The sequence below is a fragment of the Brassica rapa genome, chromosome A04 (genome assembly GCF_000309985.2).
Source record: "Brassica rapa cultivar Chiifu-401-42 chromosome A04, CAAS_Brap_v3.01, whole genome shotgun sequence".
In the NCBI taxonomy this organism is placed as follows: Eukaryota; Viridiplantae; Streptophyta; class Magnoliopsida; order Brassicales; family Brassicaceae; genus Brassica; species Brassica rapa.
The window spans coordinates 19,443,484-19,459,351 of record NC_024798.2 but is presented as its reverse complement, the minus strand read 5'-3'; the positions used below and the strand labels follow the sequence as shown (position 1 = coordinate 19,459,351).

Here is a 15,868-nt window from a genome sequence, read left to right as displayed (position 1 = left end):
AGATCCACGAGTTGATTACAATTAATATATCTACATATCTTTGAGAAACATTTTTATTTCTAAAATGATATGGAAATATCTTAAACTTCTATTGTTTCATAAAAATATATATTAGATTGTCACATTTAAATAATCATAAATAAAATAACTAAAAACAAATAATATTAAAAAATCTAAAGCTATTTCCCTTTGCTTTATTTTTAGTCATTTAACCGTTTATTTATTTAATATTATTCAAAATATTAAAAAATTAAAAAATACTGATAAATATTTATAACACAAAAAAACGCACATCTAAACAGGAAAAAAAAAGGAAAAGTTATGGCTCTGAAAATGTTATTTTGAAAAATAGTCTTTGTCAAAATATAATAGAGATCAGCATAGGAAAACTAACCAAAAATCTATAAACTGGCATAAATATAATGATATAGTAGTTGAGCATCTTAAAATTGGCATAAATATAATGAAACCCGGGCAAAATATGATTTTAAATAGTCTTAAGATTTAACAAAAAATAAAAATAAAAATGTTAAAATATATGAGACAAATGTAAGCATACATTATTATAATAGTACTTCAATTTTATAAAATTTCAAACAGTTTCGCCGCACAAAATAACATATAACCCAAAGATATTTAAAAAAAAAGATGTCAGAGCATCTGTAAATTAATTACTCAAATAATTGAGATCAATACCATTATTATTGATCTATAGTCTTATAGTTTAATAGAATAAATAGAAAATGATAAACTCTTGCAATATATATATCCATTTTTTTCCTACAAACATGCATTTACATGTTTTTTTTGGGACATTGATTTTAATTTATGTTTTAATTTTAACTATTTACTTTAGTGCAACTATCAGTTATTTATCATATTTAGATTGAATCGATCAGTGAAAACCACTTATGATATTCTTCTTTGATCTAAACAACTTCAAAACAAAGTAATACACTACTGTCATTAACCACTATCAAATGGATCAAAAACAATTTTGAATACATTAGAGATAAAACATACGAATCTGGTGCTAAGTAACTTCAAAACAAAGTAATACACTACTGTCATTTATTTCAAATGGAATTTTGAATTTATTAGAGATAAAACATATGCGCTGTTAAACTAAGATAATTTATGTTTTAAATAGGTTATCGGAGTACTTTTTTCTTTTTGTGAATTTATTCGAGAGAGATTCCGATCTTTTAAATTAAGATAATTTATGTTCTATACATAATTATATTTTTTTACATAACTCTAAAATCTCGGACTTGATTTTTCATATTTTATTAGTTAATTGTGTTACATAATAGAAATACTTACTTCAAACTAAAAATATAAAAAAAAAAGTTTAAAAATTAGTTATATATAATTTAATATTCAAAAATTCACATAAAAATAAAAATAATAAATGTGACAAATTTAAATATATTTTCCGCGCGTAGCGCGGAGAAAGAATCTAGTTTGTATAAATACTCTTACGACGCATACCATATCACTAATAATACCTAGCATAAATAAATAGACAGAAAGTAAGTAGAACAGTGTTGTTTTTATTTCATCTTCTCTCACAAAATTTCTACTTCCGTGAAATAGAACAGTTTAAATCCTAACAGTGAATAATATTTTTCGTGTATGCTAATGCCTCTTTAATAAAGAGTCAAGTTGGGTGCTAGCTTGCCCATTTTTTTTCCTTTTCTCAGTAAATAAAATATATAGCTCACTATTTTTTTCTGAGAATCACTGATAGTTGGTGTTTAATTATTTTATCATGTGTTTGCAATTTGGACAGTAACATATCCGTTTTTATTAATTTATCAAGATATTAGTTTATAAAGATTATATTATTAACTCTCAAGTGTCAAGTTGGAGGTGGATGTTTTTTCACCGGATACTTAAACTTATTATAGATTGTAGTTCTGATCAACTAGTGAAGTAGCGGTCCAAAATAATTCTTACATAAACGGATTAAGAAACAACTATAATCCAAAATCTCTTCACATTCACCCCAAAAATAAAACTATAGTTACGGGCTAAGCTTACGTTAAAGGACACGCTTAAACCGGTTTTGATTCCTTGCTACGACCTCACGAGCTCTGCACCGTTCCTTTTCTCGCGTGCCGACGCGTTGGAAACGGACGGCTACGATTTCAAGCTGTGGGAGGTTTGTAGAGCCACGTGGGCTGAGCCGGGGGTGTTCGAGCCGGTAGAGATGAGGTCAGTGGACGGTAAGACGCGGTGCGTTGCGGTTGATTGTGGATTAGCGATGAGTAATCCGACGGCTGCAGCGTTCACTCACGTGTTGCATAACAAGCAGGAGTTCCCGTTGGTGAGAGGTGTTGAGGACTTGCTTGTGTTGTCACTTGGTACGGGACAGTTGGTGGATGTGAAGTATGAATGTGATAAGGTCATGAAGTGGAATGCTAAGCAATGCTAAGCAGTTGGTGGTTCGGATGGCGCGGCTGATAATGTGGACCAGGCAGTTTCTATGGCCTTTAGTCAGTGCCGGAGGAGTAACTACGTCCGCATTCAGGTAAAAACTTATGTGGTTATCGTAATTCATATTATTGATTTACTTACTATGTTGTTCTGCAATCGCAGCCGGTTAGCCGGTTCTGAACATAGCGAGATGAAACATTGAATTTTATCTCCAAGTTTGTAGAAATTAATAATGCACATGTCTATGGTTCACAAATTGTTAAATTAAATTTTTTATTGAGCTTTTTGCTAAATTGTCTAGAGTTCTTAAAATTTAGGAATCTCTAAAATTTCAGAACTGGCCATATTATATTATGGAAGTTGAAACTTTATATTGATGGTAGATTCATTATTTGGATGGAATTATAGGCGGATGGCTCGAGCTTTGGTTCGTGCAGACCAAACATAGACACAGACGCTAGTCCAAGCAATGTGAAAAATTCAATGTAGAAAGCAATTTCGAGAAGCTGGATTGGTTAGCTGGTGAGCTCGTGCTTGAGCACCAGAGGAGGAGCTGCAGAATCGCTCCTACTGTAGCATTCAAGCAAACTGGTGACGAAGAACAGATCAGAAGATTTTCACGGATATTGATTGTATGTTTTGAAGAATATTCATATTCTTATTAAGGGTTTTCATTTGTATATAATTATTGTTTTAACTTCTGAGTTCCGAGAAGAAAGCTAACATCTTCTTGAAAAGGTCTCATTCTAGTCCATTTTATATCCTAAGATATGTGTGATTTTTTTCTTAAAGTGTAATATTTATAGACTCAAAGATTGTAAAAAAAAAACTTTGGAATGCCTATATACAGACGATAATCAGTACTGATTCTAACATTAGAGATTGAACCAGAGAAGTTGAGACTCATGAGAGTCAAATCTCATTAATTCATGTATTTATCAAATCAAATTTAGCCTAATTACCTTATTTCAGAGAGGAGTTAACTTTTTAATTAAACAAGAAGATGAATTGCCAACATTACTTTATAGCACACCTTACCTTTTCTTCTCTGTTTGTTACATTCTTCTCTATTTGTTACACAGTCATAGATTTTGCCAAACATCATTGATTTCTTTTTGTTTTGTCTTTCTTTATATTTCATTTTCTTGATACCAACATCCAAAAAGTCAAAAACAAGCTTTGAATCAGAAATTTTAGTAAAAGAAAATACGTGTAATGAAACCAAATATCTTTTGGAGATTCAATTTGATTGGAGACCAGCTATCACTTTGTAATGATTTGATATAATGTAGGTTCAAAGATGTTAACTTGGGAGCGTGACGAAAATAACGTATCAAGAAGCTGTTATGAAAGCATATTCATGGGGCTCCAAAAATAAGTCATTTTCTTGACCTTTAATAATTACTGTATGGTTACAAATTTGAACGGTTCGATGGCCAATAATAAAACAATTGTCGTTCTTGTGCGTGTGCATGGACAGTAGTCATGGTGCAGGGTCCAGCGAACGTCCTATATATGCGTAAAGCCGCACGTCTTCATGTCGTTTTTAGGTCTCAAGTGACCGACACAATATATCAATGATTTAGTAGAGGCCAGAAGATCATATAGCGCACATGATACATATATTCTAAGCACAAAACATCTTAAAAGGAAAAGTAATGCACAATCTAGCATGAAAACTACTTAAAATACATGTGAAAACCAAAGATGCAAATGATGGTTGATACAAAGTATAAATACTATGTGCAAAAACATCAAAGAACACATAGAAAAGACTAAACATATAGCATAGCCTAACATTCATCATTTTGTATACCGTGAAATGTAGGAATAGAAGTTTATCGACCCTAATGGTCATAGGGTGCAGTGGCTACAGAATCGATGGAAAATGACTTAAAGTTTAAAGCCAAAAATGAATCACAAATCAAACAAAAGTCAAACATTTGGTTAAATAGTCAACACGTTATACACACCATGTGTTGTGCGAGATGTTGTCGTGTGCTTTTGTATACGACTATGTGAAACTATTCGGCTTGTATACCACTACGTAAATTCAAAGATGTAAACTTGCTAGCGTGATGAATTTGACGTATCAAGAAGCTGTTATAAAATCATATTCATTGGGGGATCCAAAAAAGTCGGTTTCTTGTTTTTTAATAAACCTTTGACAGTTACAACGGGAAAATTGTCAATTTCGACCCCAACAATTTAGGTCGTGTCAAATACGACCCGAACAATTGATCAGTGCCAAATACGACCTCAACTCAATTATAATTAAAAAAAACTATCCAAACTTTTAAAAAGTGCTTAAATCTACATTGATTTTAGCGGGAAAATGCATTTTCCGGTTTTAGCGGGAAAATTGCATTTTTCCGGTTTTAGCGGGAAAGTGTGTTTTTCAGTTTTTGCGAGAAAATGCATTTTTTGGTTACAGCGGAAAAATGTATATGCAAAAAATAGAATTTACGGTTTGAAAATAATATTTTAATTTTAAAAGGTCATTTTTGTCATTTATCATTTTGGACTGAACTAGATGGATCTGAATTCAGATGCACCATCAAGAGTTACCTTTATTTGGGTGAGAATTTGAAATGAGTTTTTAAAAATTCAGTTGGGTGATCCATCTGAATGTAGCATTATAATGCATAAAATGAATATCAATTTGTATTTTCACCTAGATGGATCACCTGGGTGAGCAAACGAACAGACCCGATTCTTTTCTTCTAGTTGGGCGCACAAAACAATAATCTAAAGAAAGCATTACTTGCTTATGACGTACACACCATCGTTTCTAGCTCAACAGAAGCCCAGTTTTTTTAACTCACAAGCCCATGTTTTGATCTTGCTCATGTACTTAAATTATCTTAGCAAGCATATTCATATATATATAAGTAATAGTCTATTCGAAAAAAAATCCAAAATCAATGCATTAAAAGTCAATATGTTCCAAGTGCAAGGGAGTCCTTAAATGTACGTCATATCGTAGTCATTATTTTAGAGCTACTATTCTGCTGGTCTTCAGTTTTTTAATTGTGGTCATGAACGAAAGAGACGTAATGGATAAAGAAATAAGGAGAATCCAATAATATATATTGACTTGACAATTCAGTGAAAGAAAAATTCAGTTATTATACCAAAATCTTCATCAAGCATTGACAATCTGAGATCAGACGAATCAATTAGTAATTCATACTCATATTAGACGAATCAATTGGTAATTCATACTTGTAATATGAGATGGTCCTGCAGTTTTGCTGGCTGATTATATTATTTAAAGATTATGTCTTAGTTTTCTAATATTGACCATATAATTAATTTAAATAAGTTTCGTGTCAGATCATAAGCAGAAATAAAAATTATTTATTACATAGTTTTAAAATGTGGTGTGATTGATTAATGTAGTTATACAGGTTTGTTCGTGATTACAAAAAGGTTTTTATTCGAGCTAGTTGTTGGCAATGGCAACACTATTTCAAGTTTTACATATTAAACTTGTATTATTTGTTATGATTATTCGAAACTAGCTATATATTATTTTAATCAAGTTGTTACAAACCAACCTTGAAAATTCTGCTAGGGGTGTTCAATCCGGATATCGGTTCGGTTTCGGTTCGGTTTCGGTTCAGTTTTTTTCGGTTTTCGGTATTTCGGTTAGTAAAATATAACTACCATTCTAAATCCATATTTACTTCGGTTCGGTTCGGTTTATATACCGTCGGTTTTCGGTTTATTCGGTTTTATACCAAAAAACATAATTATTTTGTTTGAGATCATATTATATGAATTTTAGAGTCATATTGTCAACACCGTTATTTATTAAAAATATATTACATGTTCAAATAAATGAACAAAAAATTAAAAATGCTTCTACCATCAAATAAAATAATCAAATCTATAACTAAAATCAAAGCTTGAAATTTTGAAAATAAAAATATGAAACAAAACAAAAACATGAAAGAAAAGTTTTTCCACTCTTTCATATTTAATGTTCATTAAAGTCATGCTTTTTCAATTGAAAGTTTTCCATTAATTATTGTCCATCAAATTTATAATCTTCATATTAATTTAGTGAAGACTAAAAAAAGCAAAAAGATCAAAAAAAGACTTAGAAAATAAGATGTTTGAATTGCGATGTATTGTTATTTAGTTATAGTTCAAATGTTTTACAAATTAAGGTTTTTTATTACTATAAAATTATGGTAATAGTTATTAACACAAATTTAACTTATGTAACAAATATATTTTCATGTATTGTTATAAAATAAATACATATTTACATGTTTCTACTTTTAATCGGTTTTGTTCGGTTTATTCGGTTTAATCGGTTATATACCAAACAATATCCAAATCCTACGGTTTTTATAAAATTATATGCATTCGGTTTATATAGTATATACCAAAACCAAACCATATTGTCTATTTCGGTTCGGTTCGGTTCGGTACGGTTCGGTTTTACCATATTGAACAGCCCTAAAAATTTGGTCTAAATTATACATAAATTTCAATTTTTAAAAAACTACCTTTAAATATTGGAAAATCGATGGTCTTGTCCTGTTTATTGGAATTCCGCTATGCTTTTGATATACACCATCCCGAGCCACAGTAGAATGTGTTTCTAACCTTTAATAAATTCATCTTTTCACAGGTTTATTTTTACCAATTTGTAAGTATTTCTCAAATATGGGTTTGCTTTTTTCTATAGTTGGATTTGTCTTTGTCTATGCATAGATTTGTCTTTACCGTGCTGCCGCTAAAGGTGGGTATGTAGTCATCAATGGATTAATTTTCGATAATTAATATAAGCAAATTGTTGACAGAAAAATAAACAAAATGCAAGACAAAGTGTGAAATTATAAGAGTAGTTGCCATTCATTCAGCATTACGTGTTACGAGTTTTGCTTTTTGCCACCCTACTTGTTAAGAATCGAAACAAACTGATAAGACGAAAAAATATGTTCCCAGATATATTCTTTGACTCCTTTTTGTTTTTCATTAGTCTTACTCTAAATACAGGACACTGCGTAGAAAAAAAAAGAAAAATCGAAAGAAAATAGACATTCTCAACTTTTGTTTGTCCATTTAGGATTTTTGATATTTTTGGTCATTTTGTACATGTTTTACTCTTTTGTAAAAAAAAAAAATAGTAAACTAAAATTAAAAAAAAAAAATGAAAACTATTGAAACAAAAAACTGCGTCATTGAAAGTTAAACTGACATATTGTAAAAGTCAAATTAAGGGAAAAAGAAATATTCGATAATTCATTTCCCACATTGATCAAGTTGTAGACAAGTACAACTAACGCCGATATTAATTTTCATCCCGGCTACTGTACTATAGTTTTTAAATTGTGGGATGATGTTATTATCGTGGGAGATTCACCAGATTTATGAGAAGGAATCCTGTAGTTTTTGTGACAACCTGTATAAACTTTCCCAAACTAATATAGTATTTGAATTAGCGGTTGAAATAAACAATAAATCTGAAATATAAGAATTTGACCAATTATTTGTGTTTGAATTTTATTTCTTATTAAAAATAATAATATATAAGCTATAATTTATATATTAGAGGTACATTATCTTATTTTCAATCAAACATCATTTACTACCAAAAAATGTAAAGTAAGTATATATATGATTAACAAATACAACCTCATTTAGGTTTGGAACAATCAAACTATTAAGTATGTGAAGCTATAAACACCTTATTTCATGAGAGTTTTGGTACCTTAAGAACTCGTATTCAATAACTTATAAGGTGATTCCAACTTCTACACCTAATTGTCTGTTGTCTATGCCTTTTTGGTTAACACTTATTACCCTACTTCGGTTTACTATGTTTATTGGGAAAAACCTACTCTGGTTTGCAATGTGAATGCTTGTCCAAAATAATTGACAGGTGCTAGTTGCATTCATCAATAATTCATATGACTAACGTCAACCGAATCCATTCATCAATCACTATTCATATGGTGTCTTTTACACCTAGATATTGTATAAACAGATTGTGACTTAAACAGTCTGTTTACATAACTAATTACTACTCTTACCAAATGTCGACAAAACAAATTTACGACTAAATTTATAAAATAAAGGTCCTGATGATAGGCTAATCGCTTTTTAGTGTTAATTTATCCGAGAAGCTCATAACTGTTATTAATACATTGTAGATTCTCTTAGACATTTAAATTTGTTAATATGTTAAAAATTACCTTATATATCTGTATTTTTCAGTCAACCCTTCGAACTGTAGTCCACATCATATGATTCCATAAATGTAAAAGTTTTACCTTTCTTTTCTTTTTGCCATTTCCATAATATAAAATCTATATAAATATTTGTAAAAAGATAAAGCATAGCTTCTACGTCCAACCTTCCCCTCTAACTCTATTTACTCTACAAGTCAACGTCAACAACAACGTTCTTTGCCCCCTCTCTCTCTCTCTCTCTCTCTCTCTCTCTCTCTCTCTCTCTCTCTCTCTCTCTCTCTCTCTCTCTCTCTCTCTCTCTCTCTCTCTCTCTCTCTCTCTCTCTCTCTCTCTCTCTCTCTCTCTCCTTCTTTCACGCACACTACGTGGCTAATATATTCCAACCAGAAGCAACCCACTCGAACACACACTTCTCTCCTAAAACACACAACAAAATGGTGGCTGCAACTCCCGGCGGCTCAATGAAGAGCTTAACCATCCAAATCCTAACCGGAAGATGGTTTATGTTCTTTGGGAGCCTCTGGATCATGTCGGCGGCTGGAGCCACTTACATGTTCAGTCTCTATTCAGGCGATATCAAGAAAACCTTAGGCTACGACCAAACCACACTTAACCTCCTCAGTTTCTTCAAAGATCTAGGAGCCAACGTTGGAGTCCTAGCAGGTCTAATCAACGAGGTGACTCCTCCTTGGTTCATCCTCATAATAGGAGCTGTACTTAACTTCTTTGGCTACTTCATGATTTGGCTAGCCGTCACAAAACGAATCTCGAAGCCTCAAGTTTGGCATATGTGTCTCTATATCTGCGTTGGAGCCAACTCACAGTCGTTTGCTAATACTGGATCGCTTGTCACGTGCGTTAAGAACTTCCCGGAGTCACGTGGTGTTGTCTTGGGGATTCTTAAGGGGTATGTTGGTCTTAGTGGCGCCATTATTACACAGCTCTACCATGCCTTTTATGGAGAAGACACCAAATCTCTCATCTTGATGATTGGTAAGTACAACTTTTAAATAAATTTATCAAACGATGCGGTTAATGATATGAAACAGAGAAAAACAGAGTTAAATGATTATTATCAATGTTCCAAAAAATTTTAAGCTGTAATTAGATGATTTATAAAACATTAGTTCCTAGACGAGCGTTCATTTTAGAAAAATCATATTACTGATTTACTGATTATTTAAGAGTTTAAACACTATACAGATTTTTTTTTAAACACTGGTTATTATTATACGTTCTTGATTAACCCATTGGATAGAATATGATTTCAAGAAAAGGGGAAAACAGAAACTAAGAAACCTTTTTTTTTGGAGTAATGAATAAATCCTTGTATTGAAAACCAGACTAATTGTACGAGTTATTGTATTATATGCAGGTTGGTTACCTGCAGCAGTCTCGTTTGCTTTCTTGAGGACGATAAGGAATATGAAAGTGGTGAGACAGACAAATGAACTAAAGGTGTTTTATAACTTCCTCTACATATCTCTCGGGCTCGCCACATTTCTCATGGTGGCCATCATCACCGACAAACTCTCCGGCTTTACACGGAGTGAGTATGGAGGCAGCGCAGCCGTGGTGATCATCTTGCTTGTTTTACCGATCATAGTTGTCGTATGGGAAGAAAAGAAGCTTTGGTCGAATAAACAAGTCGCCTTAAACGATCCAGCACCGATCAATATCGTCACGGAGAAACCAAACCTAGACTCATCCGAAGTCAAAGATGATAATGAAAGGTCAACGGAGGCGGAGAGTGTTAAAACGGCGTCGTGTTGGACGACTATGTTTAGCCCACCGGAGAGAGGAGATGACTATACTATCTTGCAAGCGTTGTTTAGTGTGGACATGTTGATTTTGTTCTTAGCGACCATTTGTGGCGTGGGAGGGACTTTGACGGCTATAGACAACTTGGGTCAAATTGGGGGCTCATTGGGTTATCCAAAGAGAAGTGTAAGCACCTTTGTGTCACTCGTTAGCATATGGAACTACTTCGGTCGTGTAGTATCAGGTGTGGTCTCTGAGATCTTCTTGATCAAATATAGATTCCCAAGGCCTTTGATGCTCACACTGATCCTCCTCTTGTCCTGCGCCGGTCACCTTCTTATTGCTTTTAACGTCCCTGGTGGACTCTACGTCGCATCGGTCATCATAGGGTTTTGCTTTGGTGCGCAATGGCCGCTACTATTTGCTATCATCTCCGAGATTTTCGGGCTTAAGTACTACTCTACATTGTATAACTTCGGTTCGGTCGCAAGCCCGATCGGGTCTTACTTGCTAAACGTACGGGTGGCGGGTTATTTGTACGATGTGGAGGCCGAGAAGCAGAACAATGCATTAAAGATACCTAGAATTGATGGGAGAGATTTGACTTGCACGGGCACAGCTTGTTTTAAATTGTCTTTTATTATAATTACTGCGGTAACTTTGTTTGGTGTATTGGTCTCGATGATTTTGGTGATCCGGACCAGGAAGTTCTACAAGAGTGATATCTACAAGAAGTTTAGAGAAAAAGCGTTGGCCACCGAGATGGAAATGACGGCGGCGCCGCCAGCAAGATCGACGGTGGAGGAAGCAAAAAAAGGATAATGTTAATGGCAAAGTCTTAGGCAAAGAAAAAAAAAAGTCTTAGGCAAAGGAGGGGAAAGTTTTTAAGTAGATGATTGTTAAAGATATGCTCGATAAGAAAATATGGTTAAGTGGGTTTCTAAAACATATTATATGTTCACTATGTAAGGCTTTTGGAAAGCAATACTTTATTTATCGTTTTGTGTGTTTTAGGAGATTTGGATAGTAGTGAAAGGATAAAATTTGGAGATAGGTAATGGTCATGGGTCAACTAATGAGTTAGACTTATGAGTTTGTGAGCCACAAGTGACATATTTGAATAAATCGTTAAAGGATAAAGAACTAAATTATTGCAAGTGGTTGTTGGCTCACCTGTGTTTATACGACTTGGACTTTATTGTCGGTCTACACTTGCGTGATGTAATCTAGAACGAGTGCGTCACAATGATTTGTGAAGAGTTAAAAAGTAAACGAGACCAATTTTTTTTTTTAAAACGTGCAACATTTCTAGAATTTTATATATTCAAATGTTAGAACTCTCAAAACGTTAAGTTAGTGGGTACTGGAACTTTTCCAATACTATACATACATCGAGGTATTTTACGGGAACTTAAATACCTAAATTCCAAAATAAGAGGTAGGCGAAGTAGTACCTTCTTAAAGACATTTTTCTTGCTTACAAATACCCAACACTGTTTTGTTAATAATTAGTTTTAACATCCTATGTGGAAAATCATTTATAAAAGATGCTACTTTTCCAAGTGTCCCTGAAATATTGACATTTACAATTACAATTTGTCGACAAGAAAGAAAAACTATATGAAATGTAAGCTACAATACATAACTCTCTCTCCTCTCTTTTAGAGAGAGGATTTCCTCTCTATTTTCCTTGTTCCTAAACTTAATTTTTCACAAGGAGTAGAGTCAAGAGAGTTTACCAGATCGGTTTTTGTCTCCGGCGACGCACCTTTTCTTTTGGTGGTCGGCCGGCTCTATCTCCGGCGTCGTATCGTAACTCTCGATGGTCGTCCAGTTTTTGGCTCCGGCGTCTTTGCCTTCTTCTCTGGCGATGGCGGCTAGCTTTTGACTCCGCGTCACACCTCCGTCTGGTGTTGTCGGCGGCTCTCCTCCGGATTTTTTTCCGGTTTGATGTATCTCCGCTTCTAGTAATTCCCTGTCTCAACCAACTCTCTTTCTTCACCTTTCGACTGTTCTTTCCTTCTCCGTGTTGGGTTGATTCATCTTCAAGCTTATTTGTATCATTAAAGATGATGGGTTTTATTTAAGGAAAGTCGAAAGGTTTTAGATCGATTGAAGATGATTGTATTCTCTTGATGAAGCGTAGATCTGGTGAGCGTTTTGGGTTTCAACGAAGATCGCTCGGATGAAGCCTTTTCTTCGTTGGTTCATCTTTGCTGACGGCGAGATTCCGGCGCTCCGCCTCAGGATTTTCAGTGGTGAAAAGTTAAACTTCATTCTGACGCGTGGGCATGGTCGCTCGGCAGCTTTACACGTGGACGGTGATATGTCCTTCCTCCTCGACGGTTTCTGCTTGTGGGCTTGGACCTCAAGCATAATGTAATCTGGCCCCGTTTGTTGGGCTTTTGTTAGTCTCTTGTGTAAAATGCTGGGCTTGGTTTCTGTTGGGCTTTGTCCTATTTAATAAAATTCAGTGAAAAAAAAAAAAACTACAAAACTGGAAGCACTCATTGCAATGCGAGAATTGGGGCGTTCCAAGAAACTCCAGCTGGAATAACAGGGGGAGAAAGCAACGATGCATATCGTATCCAAATTAAAAAAAAAACTACTACAAGAAATCTAACTTCAATAGAATAGCCATGGCTAAAATAAGAGATGCCAGCTATGCATTGGTCTCTGAATCTCTGATTGTTATTAAAGTTTGAGTTTGACTATTTAAACTATTACGGCGTTTACATAATTCATATTCTTACATTTCTATTAAAAATTCGTTAACTCTACAACATTCATCTTATCGTATATTAAAATTTGAATGTACGGCTAGACCATTCAATAATATGAATCCGCACTTTTGTGCGGAATAAAATTTATCTTTAAATTATTATCTTATATACATTTATTAATTTATATTAGCATAATATAATATATATTTTCTCTAACTGCGTAATTATAAAACAAATTTTCTAAAGTATAGCATATTTATATTTCAAATTTCTTAGGTATTACAAAAAGAATATTTTCGGTGTTAAATTATATAACAAAGTAGCGTACGTGTTACATATTTATATTTATATAATTGGAATTAGTATTGGACATGCAAATTATAAATCAAATAATTATATTTTTAAAAGTATAACCATATATATAGATAATATATGAACTATAAATATATGGGTTACAGGTTTGTTTTAAATTAGACCCTATATGTGAAATTAGACAAGTTGTTAGCATGCTTACTCTAAACGTTAGAGTGATGTACGTAAGCACAAAACTTGTTACCTAATCTATATAGAACCACATCAATAGATCATAGAGAACAAATTAGCTGATAAGTTTATAATGAGAAAACAATTGAAAAGTTTAACGAACGATGTATACTGAAAATAATTTAGTAGGAGATGAAAATCCCTTACTTATTAAAATAGAAACATTATAGAAGACTAAACTTAAGATCATGTGGTATTAACAAAAATATTATTTTTTAGGTGCCAACACCATATTCATTTTCACCCTCTCTAATTAAATATTTTTTTTTACTAAACTTATTACATTATTAACCATTATTCATAAATTGTAGCTTAGCATAATGTTTTATTTACATTTACATAACATGTTTATTGGCGTGTATGCAATGTGATCTATAACTTAGTTTTATATTCGGGTTGTTTGATTGGTTCAACCAAAACCAATGCATCATGGTTTAGTTGCATGACAAACCACAACTTTGTCCAATAGCTATGACTTTATTTATATTTTTTAAATGATATTCTATAAACACAAAATTTATTTGACAGCTTTAATAAAAAACACATATCTGCTGAAAAATAATTTACAAAATTTAGCCAATAGAACAAAAATGCTTTTCTTCAGATACGAAAAAAATATGTTTTCTGTGATATTAGGATCATAAACTCTATTTTTTTACTTTAATATTGAAAAACCATATATGTTAAGAATAATTTATTTAAATTTATTATATAATGTTTAGAAACGAACATTGTGTTTTCTGTGATATTTAAATCACACATATGGGTTTTTACTTTAATATTGAAATAACCATATCTGTTAAGAAGATTTTATTCAGATTAATATGTTTTGCTCAGATGATTTTATTTAAACCATATCTTTAGAAACGAAAAATGTGTGTTCTATTTTATTTGAATCACAAATACTATTTTTTACTTTACTATTGAAAAAAAAAACATATACGTTAAGAAGATTTTATTCAAATTAATATGTTTTGCTCAGAAAATTTTATTTAAACTTAGGGGGGGAGGTATTGGGAGATGAATTTTTGTAAAGTTTGTGAATTTTGAGAGTTGATAGATTTTAAAAAGTTATGTGGATTGTAAAAATTTATATACATTGAATTATGAAATTTGATCATAACTTTTTAGATTGATATAATGTTTAGAAATGAAAATGTGTTTTCTATTATATTTGAATCACACACATAGTTTTTACTTTAATATTGAAATAACCATATATGTTAAGAAGATTTTATTCAAATTAATATGTTTTGCTTATATGATTTTATTTAAACCATATATTTATAAACAAAAATGTGGTTATATTTATTTAAATCACAAATAGTATTTTTTACTTTAACATTGAAAAACCATATCTGTCAAGAAGATTTTATTCCAATTAATATGTTTTGCTCAGAAGATTTTTTAAACTTAATATATAATGTTTACACAGTTAAATATAAAATACGAAACCATATATCTTCAAAAGTTAGAAAAGGGAGGACCCCGTATATAATGTGTATGAATCGGAGCAAAATTACATTTTCCTATAGTTTTCATGCTCCAAGATTTGTTTTATGCATGTACTTCTAAACTGTCTACCATACGTCGGATGTTTATATTACACCAGATACAGTTTTCCTAAAATGATTCAAATATCAATGTGAATAAAATAAATCCATTTACTCTTGAAACCTATCAACAATGTCATTCAATGATCCAAACGCTCTGCAATTATAGCATTTATTCCCGTGACCTGGACTTTCTAAAAATCGATTATACATTGTCAATTAGCATTACGAGCAAATGAATGATATTCATAATATTTAATATTAGGAATGTTTTGAGCATTTTATGACATTAATTCATATCTTAAACATACTCATTAATATAATTTGTTTTTGGTAATACAAAATTACAGTCGAATTAGGAATGTTTTGAGCTAATATGACACTAATTCCTATTTTAAACGTACTTATTAATATTATACAATTTGGTAATGGAAAATTACTGTCCAACCGAATCATACATGTTCTTTTCATCGACACTGATTGAGTTAAAATTGATTTCCGTTGACCAATATATTTCATTGTTTCTTATAATAGTCCATCGAATCCGATGTGTATTTGAATTACGAACATGATTATGACAAGTTTTGGACAATCAATATTAATATTCAAGACGAAAAATAAAGATGGCGATTGGCTATCA

The 15,868-nt window shown here is 32.2% G+C and overlaps 1 protein-coding gene across 1 annotated transcript; it reads left to right on the top strand.

Moving 5' to 3' along the window:
• The first annotated feature begins 8,981 nt into the window (after positions 1-8,981).
• LOC103865707 (protein NUCLEAR FUSION DEFECTIVE 4) lies at positions 8,982-11,422 on the top strand. The gene is made up of 2 exons (XM_009143545.3): positions 8,982-9,641; positions 10,024-11,422. Exons 1-2 carry the CDS (start codon positions 9,083-9,085, stop codon positions 11,229-11,231), a joined length of 1,767 nt encoding a protein of 588 aa, XP_009141793.2. The 5' UTR covers positions 8,982-9,082; the 3' UTR covers positions 11,232-11,422.
• Positions 11,423-15,868: the final 4,446 nt, after the last annotated feature.